This window comes from Primulina huaijiensis, chromosome 15, assembly GCF_012295235.1.
Source record: "Primulina huaijiensis isolate GDHJ02 chromosome 15, ASM1229523v2, whole genome shotgun sequence".
NCBI classification, from domain to species: Eukaryota; Viridiplantae; Streptophyta; class Magnoliopsida; order Lamiales; family Gesneriaceae; genus Primulina; species Primulina huaijiensis.
The window spans coordinates 21,897,515-21,914,644 of record NC_133320.1 but is presented as its reverse complement, the minus strand read 5'-3'; the positions used below and the strand labels follow the sequence as shown (position 1 = coordinate 21,914,644).

The window sequence follows — 17,130 nt, the reverse complement described above, 5'->3', positions numbered from 1 at the left end:
AAAAACATATTATTAATTTTTTACAAGTGTAATTAGTAAGTATTTGTGACAACATTTAATTAAAAACGTCTACAAAAAAATGTCACAATAGACATTTATTGTTGTAGTGAAGTCACTAACCACAAGTTCCATTTCTTTTTTAAAAAAAGAATATGTTTTGTTTTTTTTTATAAATTATATTGTTATATGCCTTGTTTTTTTATATTTATTATTATTATTTGGTTATTAAATGTTTTTTAAAAAATTCATTTTTATCATGATTGTATTGATGAGTTCAGATAATGTCTATTTGAATTAATATTTAAGAGTCTTGGAGAAATAAGAAGCAAATTTATCACGATTTGTGAATTCAACGAGCAGCAACCAATATCTTTATTTCTTTGATTTTGAAGAATAAGCAACCATTATCTTGAAAATCCAAATTTATAGATATCTTAGTACAATTATTCATTAGTTGATCCAAATATGACGAGTTTTATAGTGTTGCAACCTGACTCATACATCGTTTTGCTTGTCGGATAGGACAATGAAAATAGACAGATAGCTTGAAAAATAAGAATGACATGATGATTTTTTAACTCGTTACACGACATGATACAAAAATGTTACATCTTATTATTCCGCCAATCAGTGAGAAAGTGACTGAATTTTCCACTTTTTGTAAACCAAAAGACAGCTTAGAACCTCAAAAAAGATGTACTAACAAACTGCTAAAACATGGTCAGAACCTAACAACTAGTGAAAATTTAGTGAGAACTTGATAAATGCTAGTGGCGTAAAATAAAATTTCGAAAACACCCTACTGGTTATGGCTCGAATATACATAAAGAAAATATTTACCACCAGAAATACCCCTGTACGTAAAGGGTGAAGTATTTGCATGCCGAAGATCCAGCAGACCGTTATTTTCCGAGAAAAAAATATTTAACAATTTATGTATATAGATGATGAATAATAATCCATGCAAATATATATAATTTGGCATCCAAAACCCCATGTCATTGATCTATAGATTGGTCCACAAAATTATCTCAACATTGATGATCAGTGAGATCATGAAATTCATTGCGATAAAGACAGGCCAAGATATATTCATGTATTTATATTTTTTTTTTTTAAAAAAAAAAAGAGAGTATGCTACAGCTTGAAAAAGTACTTGTTATAGTTATCGTCCAAATACAATACAATGAAAGGGAACTAATAAGGGAAAATGGTTTAACATAACTAGCAGTATGAGAATATAATACTGATCACGAACTAAATATGGTTTCAAATATCCAAAAGCATAATATCGCCATCTTCTACCAGCATATATGATTATTTCCGAGCTTCAATCTTCTTCTGTTCCTTTGCTGCATGTATAAGTAAAATGAGATCAGTTGGAGAGAAAGGGAAGAAGAAATCTGCACGTACGTTTTGGTGACTAACCAGTTTTCTCCTCCTCTCGTTTCTTGGCAGCTTCAGCCCTTTGCTCTCGTATAAGAGCCAGACGATCTGCAAATTATAGAAGAGAAGAATACACCCATGACGTAAAAATCATTTTTAGCTTTACCGATAAAAGATGAATAGTAATTAAACTTTTAGGGTTTTGGACAATGAGAACATCTTCATGTCAGCACATTACAATGGTGACCAAATTCGGTGAGGGGATGGCTCCATCTCAGATATTCAGATTAGAGAAAAAACAATTAAAGTAAAGTTACTTCGAATGATCAGTCCATTCGAGGTAAAAACAGAGGAAGAGAGTTTATTCGAGACAAAAAGGAAGGTTGAGACTTGAGTATAGTAAAAGATAGGCATTCTATTAATTCAGATATTGAACTCATATGCAAGAGCAACCTCTTTTGTCGGTTACTAACGAGAAAAAATACCAAGATGGAAAGCTTCAAAGGTTGGTAAACAATGTGCAGTCCAAAATCCAGAGATTCAAAGAATTTGGCAGGCTCAACTAATCCTTTATTATCTTAATCAAAACTAAAGACTAGTGGTGTTAAACACGACACCATAAGAAAGCCACAAAAATGGTTCAATCCATAATGCAACAAAAGATAAAGATTATTTAATAAAAAAAAGAAGCACCAATTACTGCATGAGTTTCCAAGATCCATGTGTCAAGTTAGAACAAGCAATGCAATGAAAGAGAGTTCTAACACTCAAACAAGGATAAGGCACAGCTGAGAAGCAGGTTGAATAACATTACCCAAGTCTTTCTTTGCTTGTTCAGTCTTCCCTTGTTCTTGCAGCTTCATGTACCTTTCATGAGCTTTCTGCTTTTCAATCTCCTCTCTGAGAACAATAGCAAAATGAAGAATAATACAGTTGAAAGCTCAGTATAACATAGTTTACTCCACCACCTGTTCTCTAAATTAGCCTGTATGGTCAGTGAACACAAGGAATGATTAAAAAAAATGCAACAGCATCTAAATTCTCACATACCCCCCTCCTTACCGACAAAGAAAAAACTGAGACTAAATGAAGCAAATACGGACTTGCAATTCAGAATAATACAATGTAGTAGGGTAAGTTCTCTAGAAAAGAAATTCTTCAAGCTACCTTCTACATATTTTACCGAAAATTATAAAGTCTAACGGCGAAATAGAAATGGAATAACCAATTAATATTTATAATCTTGAATCAGAAATCTAATAGCAGGTTAACAATAGTAATAACAAATATTCACAACCTTTCCCGCCTTGAAAGCTCAGTTGTTTTCTCCATCTACAAGACAAAAAAAAATCAGAAATCAGAAAATTATAAAAGGACAGCTATTAAGTTAGTAAATGACTAACTGGAGTAGCGTACATCAACATCACGTGCTTTCAAGTTTTTTGTCTTCACCAAATTAGGATTTTCAATCTTAATGACACCCTCTGCACCTTTTTGTTTCTGTCAACATTAGCAAATGAGTTAACATATGTTAGCAGTCTAGCAATTTCAACCGAAACCAAAGTGCTCAACAAAATCAAATCATGGTGTACTAACTTCAGGTTCATCCTCAGACTCCTCTTCGGACTCTACATCAGATCTCTCATCTTCTTCCACTTCAGCCTCTTCCTGTAACATTAGTCGTATGTCTAAGAAATTACATTGACGAGTGTATGAAACTTACAAGAACACGTACGATTTATGCTGTATCTATTGGTTTATGGAAAGGGGGAGGAAAACATTTGTAAATAAAAATGTGTATAAAATAAGAAGGGTGAAATAAAAAACAATAAATATACTAAAATGAGTCTAAAACCATAAGAGTAGATAAAGTAATTATAATTAAAAATTCAGTAGTTCATTTCTTAGCTCCTATAATTTGCACGAAACAAATACCAAACTCCTAAAAACTCGTTCACTTTTATCCTTATGATGGTCGGGATAATTATGGTTTACAAGAAGATCGACATCATTTATACCTATTATATGGTTCTTTAAAATTTAGCGTGCTTAGGCAGACAAGGCGCATTTCGTCATTCTAGGTAATATAATCCATGGATAACCAAGTGAACTGCAAAGTACATGAGAGTTATAAACAATTATTATCAACTACATTGGTTGTATTTAAATTAATATTCATTTTCTCAGCATTGGTGCTAAATAGATAATATCCTAGGGTATCCTTAGCAAAACTGGATAAATGAAACATAATATATCCAATATTGACGAGTACAAACGTTGAGAGAAATCCAAAGCAATACGATTCACCTGTCTAAATGTGCGAGGACGGGATGCAGATGTACCAGCCACTGAATTCATAAAAAAAAAGAAAGAAATAAAGAGTTACATACGATGAGATTTTATGAGAAAACATCAAACATCAAGAGAAAACAACTTAAACACACACAACTAGCAAGATCCCCGCATTCCAAAGTATAAATGAAAGAAGCGCAACGGGACTAAAACGATAGATAAAGACAAAAAACACCTAAAAAACCATAAATACGGTACACAACAAAATAATTCACAGTAAGTCAAGAACTCGTCACCAGCTCAAGAATCACGACTCACCCCTCTTCCCCCAACATTCGTAGATACTAAATCATTTAGATCTTAGACATCCCCCGGTATAACAACAGATAGAACAGCAGACAAATAGAGACACCGAAGAAGATGATAATTACGGGGGAAACAACATACTCATCTGTTCAGGCGTGGAGAACTGGCGGCGGCCAGTGGGCTTGCCCTTGAACTTCCCTCTTCCCATTTCAGCGCCTGTGCTCTCCTCGATCCAAAGAGAAGGATTCCTTATCTGCTTAAAAATTAAGCAGAAACAAATTCACGACGCTTTGGATTCAAGAAGCCAGCTTATTCCAATTGTTTATGCCCTCTCTCTCCTTGACTGAATCGATTCCCCTTCTGTGAAGTGTGAACCCTTTTCTATGCGATTTGTATTTGACCTAAAACAAAATTCCTTACAAATACGCTCGTTTTTCTGTTTTCCCACCAGTATCCCCATGTATTATATAACTGATGATTAAAATTAATAATTTATTTATTTATTTATTTAACATACAAATAAAATCAATTGATTATAGATAGTACAATCAGGGAAAAAATTAAATTACAAATTTTGAAAAGTTTTTTATATATAAGGTTTTGTTGTTAATTTTTTCTAGCTGATATCACTATTACATATCAAAATTTATAAATATCTTGGATTCGTAACTCTGGATACTGTGACGCACAGTTGACCATAATTAAAACTGGTTTCTTCAAAAGAAGTCAGGCGTGAGACAATTATTGACTTGACTTTTGTTCATTTGTAATTGTGTATGATACGATCAAATAATATTGTTTTCGAAAAAAATTTAAAAGAGAGCCTTGGATCATGAGAGGTAAATGACACTCTTGGAATAAATATTTTATTATCTACATTACGTTAAGTAAAAATTTGTCTTTCCAAAATATGGTTTCGAGTATCGTTGCGATCAACTTAGGGTCATTGCATAATTTAATAGAATTATCTAAGTTCCACGTCAGCATAACCAGAGTACTAACCTTCGAGTTTAACTCGTTATTCGATACTCCATAATATATTATTTCATTTAAGAATTAAGGTGTACACACAACATGTAATAGATCGTAGTAGAACTTAAATACGATCTTCTTTAATAATGGCTAAGATATATCATGTATCCATTTTATGGACTGAATGACATCAAAAACCAGAGCCAAAATTGCCATCTGCTGAAAATATGTAGTATCGTCGATAGTGTCATCTGATAGTGCCGTTTGAAGACAGATACGTACTCTCAATTATTGTTGTAATACGATCATTGCAATCTTTCAACAAAATTCTTCAGGAATATCAATTGTTTCATTATCAACATTTGGTTTCCCAATTTTTCCATGTCTTACATTAGCAATCCAAATCAAATATGTTTCATTTTAGCACATTCATCATCATAACCTAAATTTTATAGTAGAATGTTTTTTGTCAATGTCATAATTGTGCAATGTCTCCACAGATACAAAGAATTATCAGCGTCAATAACAACACCATACCTACTGCAGTTTCAAATAACAGACATTGTTGTCACAATCGCAACAGAAACATGTGTTATAGAAACATGTGTTATAGACATTTCGCTAATGAGATATGCATTTCAATCTGAATACTTCATTGTTTCCATATGCATGCATGTCATAAGAACAAACCAACTGTAGTTTCAAGGTTGGAGCATTTTTGAAGTGTTAACCTCGCGGATAATACTGAATAAAATATTGTATTTTAATTGGAAAATGTTATAACAATATTATAGAAATTATAATAAAATAATATATTAATCAATTATGAAATATAACATATAAATATTTGTAACTTACAATTCTATTGTAATTAAATTTATAGCTCAAATCACATATTTGAGAATTATTTGAACAAATATATATACATGGAAGATTAAAAAGTTTTTTCTAAAAGGATTATTTTAATGATCGATATCTATTGTTCCAAAAGGCCTCTCAACTTCTCAACAAATTGATCAATATAAGAATTTTCAAGCCCTTCTTCACCCAATAAGAAATCCCTCCATTTGCATGGTTGCCTCGAATTTCATCTCCAATTTCACTGCCATCATCCATCGCCAATCTTATAGCCTTCTTCACACCATCTTTTGTAAACGACCCATTCTCATCTCCTTTCTCAACCTCCACACCAACTCTCAAATCCGCAGCCATAAATCTTGCATTCATGATTTGATCACCCATCTGCGGGATCAGCACACTAGTTGGCAACTTGGCACTCGCTAACCATGGCTTCAGATAAAGAGCCCGACCCGCAATGCGTAAAGAAGCATCCAACGGAAGGGTGCTCTATGATCATTTGCTGTTGCACGGTGCACCCAACCTCCATGAACGACCTTTTTTTCTCTGTTCTTTCTTGAAAGACTTCTGGTAAAGCCTCTTGTAGTTGTATCACATCTGTTCCAGTGGGTGGTTTTAGTGCAGCAAAGAATGGATACGATCCCCAAGATCAGTTCTTGAAATTGATCCATTTGCAATCTTGCTTCAATTCCAAGTGCGCAGAAGATCACGGTTTTTGGCTTGAATTGGTCCAACCATTCTGCCCATTTTTCGCCGAGAGTGGAAGATGGCGGCTACGGCAAAACCGGGCCAGCGAGAAAAACCGTTTTATTGAATTTTTTTTCAAGAAAATCACGACACACAGCTTCATTTCAATGCAGGAGTTGAATGCAATGAATGCAATGGGGAAAATTGATTAAATAACATGGTTCAACTCTTGTTTTAAGAAAATGACTTCTCAAGTGTTCATCCCGCTACCGAATTCTTTCATCTTGTTGATCATATTCACGGCACGAGCTTCGTGTGTGTAAATCTTGATCCCTAATGTAGGAAAACAAGGTGGAGGATCGATTAAATCTTCTACTGTAGATTCATCTTGAAACAGATATGCACCAGCCAGAGGGCTAATGGTGCAACAGTGATGGATTTCATCCCTAACCTGCGGGTTAAATCCGGCAACCAATGGGTAAAATCAAAGAACACGAAATGGGGCTCGAGTTCCTGGAGAAGAGATTCAACATCTGGTTCTGTAACTTGTAAGATCCATGGCGTGACAAAGAAGTGAATACAAGAGGAAAAGAAACTTCTGAGCTGGTTTCAGTCCCATGGGGCTGGCCTTCAACGTGAGCCACAGTAGTTACAGGTATAAAACTTATGAAATCCGGGTAAAGATTGAATTTTTCTAATCTGGATTGTGTTTTCAATGGCAGGATGAAGAAAATTTTGTGGCCTTTATCTGCAAATTTGTTTGAGATGTGAAGGAATGAGGTGAGACGCCCCATTGCAAACCATGGATACATGACGAGTCGTAGGCTGTTTTCACCCATAATAAGGTTCTAGAACATCTGCAAAATTTTCTTATGAAATTGATGTTCTCTACTTTCTGGAATTACTGAGAAAATTCCAAATCTCACTCAAGTGATATTTCTGCAATAATTTGTTTCGAGTTGAGCTGAAATTATCCTTCAATCGTGCAGCTACCATGGAAGAGATCAAACATCTGAACAATGTCCATAATTGACCATATATGGCATTTCAAATTTGGGGAGGACCCATAAAATCGGGATAAGATGGATCGAGTGCGGCGACTTGATGTATTTTAGGACGAGACAAATATGGGTAGGAAACAACTTGTGCAACATCATGTTAGAACTTGATCTGTGTATTCTGAACAGATGAAAAATGCAAGGCTATCAATGAATTTGTGAGGTTTGGCTGTAGAATCAAGATAATTGAATGTCCGAATATTAAAAATCTTATGAAAGTCGAGCTACACATTTCGAGATAACTCTCAAATCTGTGTTTGATCTCAATAAAATGGAACGGAACAGGAAAGCTGAGGTAAGAAAAAATGATGGAATGGATTAATATTGGAGGGGAACGGAGTAAGACGGTGGAAAGCACCATAAAATGGCATGGAACGAGAGAATATATATATTTTTTTTTTAAAAAAAAAGAAAGATTCACTATTAAGTACGAGGGTTGGTTTATGCTCCACGGGACAATAATATATCAATAGAAAATCACATCATATATTGAGAATTCAATACGAGGATAGAAAAAAACTACTATTTTCACAGCTTCTCAAAACACACGATGTGATCAATCTATCTGCCTTCTATGAGGAATCATTATCTTTGTTAGCATAATTCAATGAAAGGCAGCAGCAATTATTCGTCTACGCAACAACGATTCCTGCAAACCATGCTGGAGTCGCTAATGCATTCAAAACAAGAAATGAAATCAGAGAGGCTGGAAGTGAGAAAGGTAATGAGAACCTTGGCAAGTTACTGATTAATCGTTATCTTTTAAGCAATAAATTTTAATGGAGATATAAAATCAAATCATATAAAAATTCATAGATTTTAAATGATAATTAATCACTTGTCCTTTCAAATATTCAAACTATACAAAAAAATACATTGCCCAAAAAAAGAGGAGCATCGACAAACTATGCATACAATTGGCACCAAAAGTGCACACGTACAAAGTCAAGAAATGATGCGTTAGGATGGCCAGTTTCGGTACTTATAGCTGTTCTCTAGATGTTAAATTGGTCCAAGTAATCTATAAGCTGTAATTAGATGACAACAAACCCAAAGCGACAAGTAAATAAAGACTTCACCACTTAATCAGCAACCGGGTGAAATGAAGGACACTGCCCCTTACTCATGTTGCATTCAAATAACTCGATCATGTCAAGTAGTACCCGTTCATATTGTCAAAAAGATAATCGTATGGCGAACCTTTTGAATAATCAAGTACTTCAACTGGGCTAGACAATTGGTTCGTTGCAGAATAAATGCTCCCAGTTCCATCCTTCACACAGGCTTTTCCCCTCCCCTTAACCATGCGCTGCTTTTCATTAGGAAATTCAGCAGTCAGCCTACCCATTTGCTTTTGCAGATCAGCAACAGAATCATTGCTTAGTTTCCCCTTCGGACTTTTCTTCCCATCTACACGCTTAACTTCCAATCTGTATAATGCACATGAATCATACCTGTTAATTTCGTATTCATAGAGGTGCCACTCAAAATTTTCCATTGGTTGTGGGTCCATATAGTAGGATCTCTTCAAACCTCCAAATTCATTCATCACTTGTTTCCTTGACTCGTGCCAGCCCCTTCCATTGTAATCTGGCAAAGATCGTTGCTTTCTATTACCACTCTCAAAGGCTCTACGTGGCTTATCAAAAAACAGCCACTCTCTGATCGTTTCACCATCCAAAACAATAAGATCAAAGAGTTCTGGTTTACACAGAAGGTGGATCAGAATCTCAAATAAACATGGACGTGAAAATTTAAGGTTTGTTCAGGAAGATGGCAAGAACAGACGACTAACCGGGGGCATTCCAAGGAGATTTTGCAGTAGCAGCACCCTCACATTCAGGAATGCCAACATCTTTTCCTTGAGCCTTTGTACCGAGAGCTGCAAAAAGTAAGTTATCCTTTAAACCAATACCTCCAGGGCGTACAACCGGCAGCCTTCCAAGGTAGCCTTCATCAGGCGCAAGCCCAGCATGATAAGTGCTGCAATAGTCATCAGCCTTCTGGCACCAGTCTGACCCTTGAGCTGGTCTGGGACAATCCCAAAGAGCACATTTTGGCCCTAAAAAGGCAGAAGGGGGAGGGCAGATAGTTTGTTGATAGCCAGAAATCTGAGGCATTACATCCTCCCCTATGAAACAGTGGCCATTAAACCCAGGGAAATAATGGTGCTCAAGCTCAGGATGGAAATCAAAAGATTGAAAATCGGTCAAATGCATATTATGCATTCCAATCTGGTTAACTCCAATCCCAGAGCTTTTGCACTGGTCAACGAACTGAAGGGTTTGTTCTTGAGGACCACTGGACACATTAAAGCACTGCCACAAACCAAATAACAAAATATACAGATAAGAACAACATACAGCAGAAAGATAAACTAGAAGATAGTAACTAAAAAAAATCTCATGTACAGGGCAGGAAATATATTTGAAAGTGAAATGCCTGAATAAATTCAAGAACACAGGACAAAAAAGATACAGCTGCCAGAAAACATATTCCAAACTTCACAAAGCTGTTAGTCAATGGAAGAACCAAAGAAATGACCCAGATACAAAATGCCAACCTCTTGAGTAGTAGATTTCTCCACAACCTTTTGTGCCTCTGGATCTGGCTTGGGTACAGCTAATGCACTTGTTGCATCATCTTCCTCCTCATAAAGCTGCAGCAGTCTATAAATCTCAGATGAAAATGAGCCAAGACTACCATCCTGCGCAACAATTATCATACACTGAGAAATTCAGGCCCCGGTTACTTCACCCACAAATGCACGCACAACATTTTCAGTTTGCACGAAAAGACTGATTATAAAAATAAAATACGAGCAAAAACCGTAAGTTGTGATAACAAGGCAAAGGACGCATTGCATAAACAAATGTCCATTATTCAAAAACTTCCCACATCATTGTAAATTGTGATGTGTAACAGTAACACCCTAGATTCTGAAGACAGCTAGAAGAATGCAGGGAAACAAACACGGTCTCCATCTTATCATGCATAAAAACAACTAAATTGTAATAGGTAATATTACAAACTACAATTTTTCATCGGCTTCGTGACAAATCATGTAATTAGTGCAACATGCAACATTTCAGTATAAAAATGTAGAGACATTCTTGTGGTGAATGGGTTACTTGTTGCAGTGAAGAAGCTGGGGAGGGTTCATTTAGCTCAGCCTTCCACTCACGAAGCATCTGATGAACTTGCTCTTCTAGCAAGTTAACATCAATAGTGCGGCTATCCTTCCTAGCAGATTGAAGATCGCTAAACATGCCTTGCAGATCATCCACACGATTCTTTGCCCTGTCTTTGAAGAGTTGGTGCGATGCAGACTTGCAAGCACCGGTCTTTGAACCCTTCCTCATCCAAGAAAATAGTAGCAAAAATACCCCGTACCCGCGAGAAGCTGCTGAAAAGATAAAGCAAGCAATGCTCGAACAATTATACAGGACAATATTGGGATAAAAAGCTCATAAGCACAGGAAACAGAAGAGGAAATTTATTCCCAATTACAAAAACATCCATTGTCAGAAACTTTTGCCGAACAATAGCAAGTAAATAATGAAAAACATCCATTCAGAAACTTGCAATCAAATTCTTGGAGAAAAATCCTTCAAGCAAACACAAGATAGATAGCCGAGCACAAGTTCTTTAACACCGAAATATTTTGCAGTATCTTCAGGATCGCCAAAATTAGAAGAAGAATTTTCACAAAACTTAGATGAACCTCCAAGTAACAAGTCAAAAGAAGAAATAATAAACATAATCACACCTCAAAATTCCAAACTTCAAAACCACAAAATAATTATTCTGACAAAGGAATTGAGCTTACAAACCCTAATTTCGGAGCAACGACATAGGGTTCGTCCAAAATTCACGAATACAAGCAAAGAAAACACACATGCCATACATAAAAGCAAAAAAAATGAAGAAATTGACGAGTTCAAACAATTTTTTTTAAAAAAAAAACGCCTCACGAAATCAGAAGCAAATCCTTTAAAATCCAAATTCCTTTTTCTGAAATCTCAGCAAATCCTTTAAAAAAGCGAGAGCAAAGGCAAAAATTCAGTCAGAGAGGGACCTGTAAAAGTGTGAAGCTGTAGAGGGAGTGGAATGTATTCTCTTCTCTCAGTCGTTCAATGTGCACGCCGCAGCAGTTGTTGGGGGAATCATTGTCGGTATGGAATTCTTATGTATGTGAACATTTACTCAATTTGTGTATTATACTCTATTTTATTTTTTAAAATATAATATTAAAATAACCAAATCTAATTTTCTTGCAAAGATTTGAACCAATCAAACCAATAAACATACATAAACAAAGAAAAATTTTATAGCTAAGATTTATTCAAATTGTTAGAGTATGTGAGTGTTTGATCGAGTCTATCGCATATTATTTGTCTAGTAAAAATTACTTGATTAATCTGATTTACAGATAACTATATTAACAGACGATATGTACAAAAGACAATGGTTCGAAGTTAAATCATCTAAAGAAATAAAAATATTTGTTATTCGATTGATTGCAATTGTTTGATCAATTTTTTTCATATTTTTTTATTATATATATAATATATATAAATAGAAATAAATGAAAAATAGGAAGACAAGGAGTGGAAGAAAGGCATAAAGGACAGAATCCACTCTCCCCTAAGATGAGATTCGAGTTGTCAAATTTTTGATGCTCTACAACGAATGAAGATAGATCGAGCAAAAAAGTTTCATTTGATATCAACCTCGCGACAACTAGGCATCACAATCTTTAGTAAAGGTTTAATTAATAAATTTTATTCGACTGTTTTGATGGAAAAATAAAAAACATAAAAGATTATTTTCATCACCCGAAATTTTTTTAAATGATGCAGGAATCCGCGGCCGCTATCATCAAAATGTGTGTTTTCTCTTTCACAATCTTCCAGAATGATTTTTTCTATGACGAGAGATCCGCGAGCACTTACTTTTTGAGATGTACATTGAATAAACCTCAAAATAACTTGTGATAAAACATATCATATAAACTTGCAAATGACTATAGAAAAATTCAAATATAGAAGGCTCTTTAAGAAAATCGAGCTTGACCTGATCATGTTCCATGCACACAACATGATTTGGAATTGTTCGTTATGCCATCCTGGGCCATTGGGAATGATATTTGTATCTGGAAACATAATCTTATGAGAACCAACCAGTTGCTTAAAATAAATTGGTTGGAAGGATATTTGCATATGGAAACATAATTTTATGAGAACCAACAAGTCGCTTAAGGTAAATTGGATTCTTCTTACCTTGAGGAATTTCAAAAAACAAGAAGAATGTGGTTACTTGAACCAGACCATGATAGAGTGAAGAAATAGATGAAACCTCCTTCGGGACACTTTAGGCTTCATGTTGATGCAGGTTTCCATGAGCAGAAAGGGGCAGTGATTGGAGATCACCATGGAATTATCTGTGTGGCTTCAGCTCAGGGTATCCGCCATCCGGGTTCAGTGGTTGCAGCATAACTCAATGCCATTATTTTTGGTTTGAAGCTCGTTGTGCAAGGTAATTATCGCAATATGTGGGTGTTTTTGGATTCGGTTCAAGTTGTTCTTGCGTTGACAAAATCTACTGACATTCTTAATCATGATGGTTCTCTTATCTCGAACTTTTGAGAAATTCACCATTCTGATTGTTTTACGAGAATTTGTAATGTTAGTATAGGTTCGAACACAATCGCTCATTGTTTAGCGTAGTTTGCCTTATCCTATCCTTCACAGTTTCCATCCCGGAACCGCTGCTCTTCGTGAGATTCACAAGTACCAGAAGTCTACTGAACTGTTGATCCGTAAGCTTCCATTCCAGAGGCTTGTTCGTGAGATTGCCCAGGATTTCAAGGGCCATCTGAGGTTCCAGAGCTCTACTGTGGCGGCGCTCCAGGAAGCAGCAGAGGCTTATTTGGTTGGACTGTTTGAGGACACCAATCTCTGTGCCATTCACGCCAAGAGGGTGACAATCATGCCCAGGGACATTCAGCTGGCCAGGAGGATTAGGGGTGAGAGAGCGTAATTGTAATTTGCAGTTCTCCGTAAAGTCTGCTTAAGGATTACAACAGCGTGTGCCGCCTAAGAATGTAATTGTGATGGTAAATAGATTTAGGGCTAGGAGTTATGCATTCAATTCTTTTAGCTGTTCTATATTGAAATTCGAAGTCTAATGAAAGTGTTGTCACGCTCTAGTATTTTACTGATGCTTCCTTTTAATCTTTTCATTTGTTATACTTTCAAATGCCTATAATCACTTCTATTTTTCATTTTCTCTGCATCTTGGTGGTTAATAAGCACTGTTGACATTTGCTTTGAAGATGGTCAGAACTTTTTTTCCCCTTATACTCTGAGATATTTAAATAAATGTTGAGAATCTTGTTTGACCGGAGCTGTTCAATTAGTCAAATTCTCAAAGATAACTAATACCATCTATTGAAATTTGTGGATGATAAATTCCAGTGGCATGCTAATGAATGGTTTAGGTTTCTCTTGCTTATTTTTAACTTACCCAAAATAGATATCAATGATTAAAACCATTGATTTCCTCTGTTTACTCCTACCTCTATTGTGGTTGAATATCCTTACCCTTTTCCTTGTGCAAAAATTACTTCAAGATATATCATGGGGGGGCAACACTGGTTTTCAGATTGCATTCTCTTAGGATGTTTGGCAATAGATATTTATTTGATTTAGATACCTTTGTGCCACGCTAAGATTTGTGGTTGTTTTCTTTATTGTTGTTCACCGATGAACTTTCATGCACCTCCAAAAATATATTTGGTCTTTATTATAAACCAGATTTTCCTTGTACATTATGGCGGGGATAGTGTACTTGAGAACCAACAGGTTTGAAGTTAAACTTGAAGGGATCACCTTTAAAGCAAAAGATTTCGAAACTTTATGTGCAATAGATTTTCTCTTCCCGAATGGAAAAGTATGGGACCATCCTCCAGTTGTTGGCCTGGATGTTATGCGCCATCCTCGTGACCCGTCTATTTTGTTGGTTTTATTGTGTTTTGGTGTTGGTTGTGTGATCCTCAAATTCCAGGCTGGGGAATCGCTGCCGGCTTCTATCCAGAGGTTTCTTTCGGACAAGAGAATCCATTTTGTTGGCTTTGGAATTCCTGAAAAGAAAGATTTGTTCCCGTTTGAAGAATTGGGGTTGACGAGAAGCGAAGTGGACATTGGTTACCTAGCTGCAAAAATACTCAAGGATTCCAAGTATAAAAGATGTGAATTGGCTGAGTTGGCTCGTAAAGTTCTTGGAATCAAGAGAATGGTTGGCCTGACTGAGGCGTCATCTTTTGAAAGGCACGAGCAGATCAAGTGCGCTATTTGTCAGTTGTTCATTACCAGTGTCATTGCCATGGGACTAGTGGGTGCCAATGGCAAGAAAAAAACAGACGAGTCTCCTTCTCCCAAGAAAGGCTCGTTTCTGAAGAATTTGAATTTGCTCCCGCTATTGGCTGAAGGATGGTTCAAACTTCCTAAAGTCAAGAAAACAACCCAAAAGGCTGAATTTAAAGAGGGATGTGATGACATGATCTTTCAAAAAGGAGAAATCGAGGACACTTTTTCCTGTAGTGTTCTAGTCCAGCCCGAAAACAAAGATGATCCTTTTGAGGACTATCTTGTTGATACCAAGACTCGAGAAGGTGATATGGAAGATATTTGGTTTCACACCAACGTGAAGAGTGATTCAGCAGATAACAATTTTGATTCCATTGCATCTGACAAAGATAAATGTGGAATTTCATCTGATGATTCGAGTAAAGAGATTTCATGTACATCCGGAAAGCCCTTGAAAAGTATCTTGAAGTTGCCGTCGTCGAATAATTTGTTGTTGAACTGCACAAATCCATCCTCGCCTGCATCTCCTCTTTCAATCTCAAAAGGCCAGGTGGCTGCCAAAAGTGTGCTAAAAAGAGCCAATTCAAAAGGTTGCAATGTGAGCTTTACACGTTAATGGCTCAACGATTATTGTTTTCTAACACAAATTCCAGTTACATTCCCTGCCCGTTTAGTCTCACGTCAGGTTTTTTAGGTAGAACTGAAGCCTTTGAATCTGTCTTCTCTGGTGAAAAGTTAGTTCCTTCTTACCTTTCTCTGGATGTGTGATTGAAGGGAGTTAATTAGTTTCCAGTTGTACATAAACATTATTGTGGTACGTAGCCGTGCTGATAATGAATAAATTTCTCATGATTGTAAGAATTTTTAGAGGATTCCTATTTAGCAACGTCAATTCTTGCAATTGTTCCTTTGTTTACCCGTCATCTAAATGAAAACGTCTCTTAACAAGAGTATAGATTATTTTTATTTTCAATGAAATAGTTTTAAAATACATATTTTACGATTTAAATGTCTTTTTTTCCATCAAATTGGAAATTGAGAATATATTGAAATATTGAAGGAAGGAAAATATCATTTTTTTAATTAACAAATGGAAACTTCCTTTTAATCCAAATTAATATCAATAAATTAGAGAAAACCTTCACAAAAATTTGCTAGTGTTATTGTATAAAATGATGTTAGAATATTTATTAAATTTTTTTTAAAAATGTTGTAATACTTTTTATCTGTGTTAAAGAATTATAATTCATCTAACATCAAGATTCTAAGATTAATACAAGATGTCGAGTTTGAAACTCAATATAACAATATTCTGTTCAACTCAAAGCATGTTTTCTTAAAAAATCCACGTGATGAGAAAGTTGGAAAGATGAACAGAGATGACACAAGAATATTACGAGAGATACTTACTAGCTTGAAAGCTATTAATTTCTCCTTCGAAAATTAGTTGAATCAAGATTGTAAAGCCTATGGCCATAGAGGAGAAGGTCGCCCAGATTGTATACAATCTTGTAAGGCTCATGAAACAAAACTTGTAAGGTTCATAGGCTTACCTTTTTCTGGTCATGTAATAATAGCTCATGTAGCTTACTCACAGAAGAAGTGGAGAACGTGCATTTCAAGTCTCGAACTCAATACTTATGTCAAGACCATAAATACTTGGATTTCTAAAAGCATGATGGCCTAGACTGAAGTTTTGGATACGAAATTTGGGAAGACATGTACTTCATTGCCAAGAATAAAGAGCTTTGTGAATAAGTTCCATGGACGTCATAAAAACTGTGATTATAAGAGTCAAAAAGAACAAGCCCAAGGCCTAAGACACTAATGTCCTAGACAGAAGCAAGAGTGTTGGGGTGCCTACCTCCCCATATAAATATTTTTGGGAGAATATGATGGATAATTTATTATTAAATAGTATCCGAAACTATATCTTAATTAGGAACTAAATATAATATTAGTATTTGTTATTTGTTGCAGTTTTCGATGAACATAATAATTATTAATATATTAGATGACACGTTCTAGGATAAACGAATGACAGTTAATTTAAACCCCAAGTTATAAATAGTTGTCATCTTCCCCACTTGGCTGTCTTCATCCATCACAGATTTGATAGCCCTGCACAAAATCATGCGTTTTCATCTCTTTCAACCTCTACGCCAACCTTTATCTCATCCGCCAGCAGCCTTGCGTTCAAG

At 35.6% G+C, this 17,130-nt stretch overlaps 2 protein-coding genes and 1 pseudogene across 6 annotated transcripts; all 3 read right to left on the bottom strand.

The window, feature by feature from the left end:
* Positions 1-1,126: 1,126 nt before the first annotated feature.
* LOC140960070 (uncharacterized) lies at positions 1,127-4,421 on the bottom strand. The gene is made up of 8 exons (XM_073418188.1): positions 4,126-4,421; positions 3,694-3,734; positions 2,983-3,054; positions 2,803-2,886; positions 2,684-2,718; positions 2,201-2,286; positions 1,429-1,494; positions 1,127-1,352 (listed from the first exon to the last, which is right to left on the bottom strand). Exons 1-8 carry the CDS (start codon positions 4,190-4,192, stop codon positions 1,318-1,320), a joined length of 486 nt encoding a protein of 161 aa, XP_073274289.1. The 5' UTR covers positions 4,193-4,421; the 3' UTR covers positions 1,127-1,317.
* Positions 4,422-5,932: 1,511 nt separating this feature from the next.
* On the bottom strand, positions 5,933-7,776 carry LOC140959412 (cyanidin 3-O-galactoside 2''-O-xylosyltransferase FGGT1-like; annotated as a pseudogene).
* Positions 7,777-8,360: 584 nt separating this feature from the next.
* Positions 8,361-11,772, bottom strand: LOC140959497 (transcription factor VOZ1-like). Of its 5 annotated transcripts, none has more exons than XM_073417355.1 (5): positions 11,638-11,772; positions 10,691-10,965; positions 10,123-10,266; positions 9,355-9,877; positions 8,361-9,260 (listed from the first exon to the last, which is right to left on the bottom strand). In XM_073417355.1, the coding sequence occupies exons 2-5, from the start codon at positions 10,919-10,921 to the stop codon at positions 8,707-8,709; spliced, it is 1,452 nt and encodes a 483-aa protein (XP_073273456.1). In that variant the 5' UTR covers positions 10,922-10,965; positions 11,638-11,772; the 3' UTR covers positions 8,361-8,706. The 5 variants fall into 5 exon arrangements, with proteins under 5 accessions (XP_073273456.1, XP_073273455.1, XP_073273457.1 ...); XM_073417354.1 differs by having other exon boundaries at positions 10,691-10,962; positions 11,638-11,766; XM_073417356.1 differs by having other exon boundaries at positions 10,691-10,962; positions 11,534-11,759.
* Between the last annotated feature and the right edge of the window lie 5,358 nt (positions 11,773-17,130).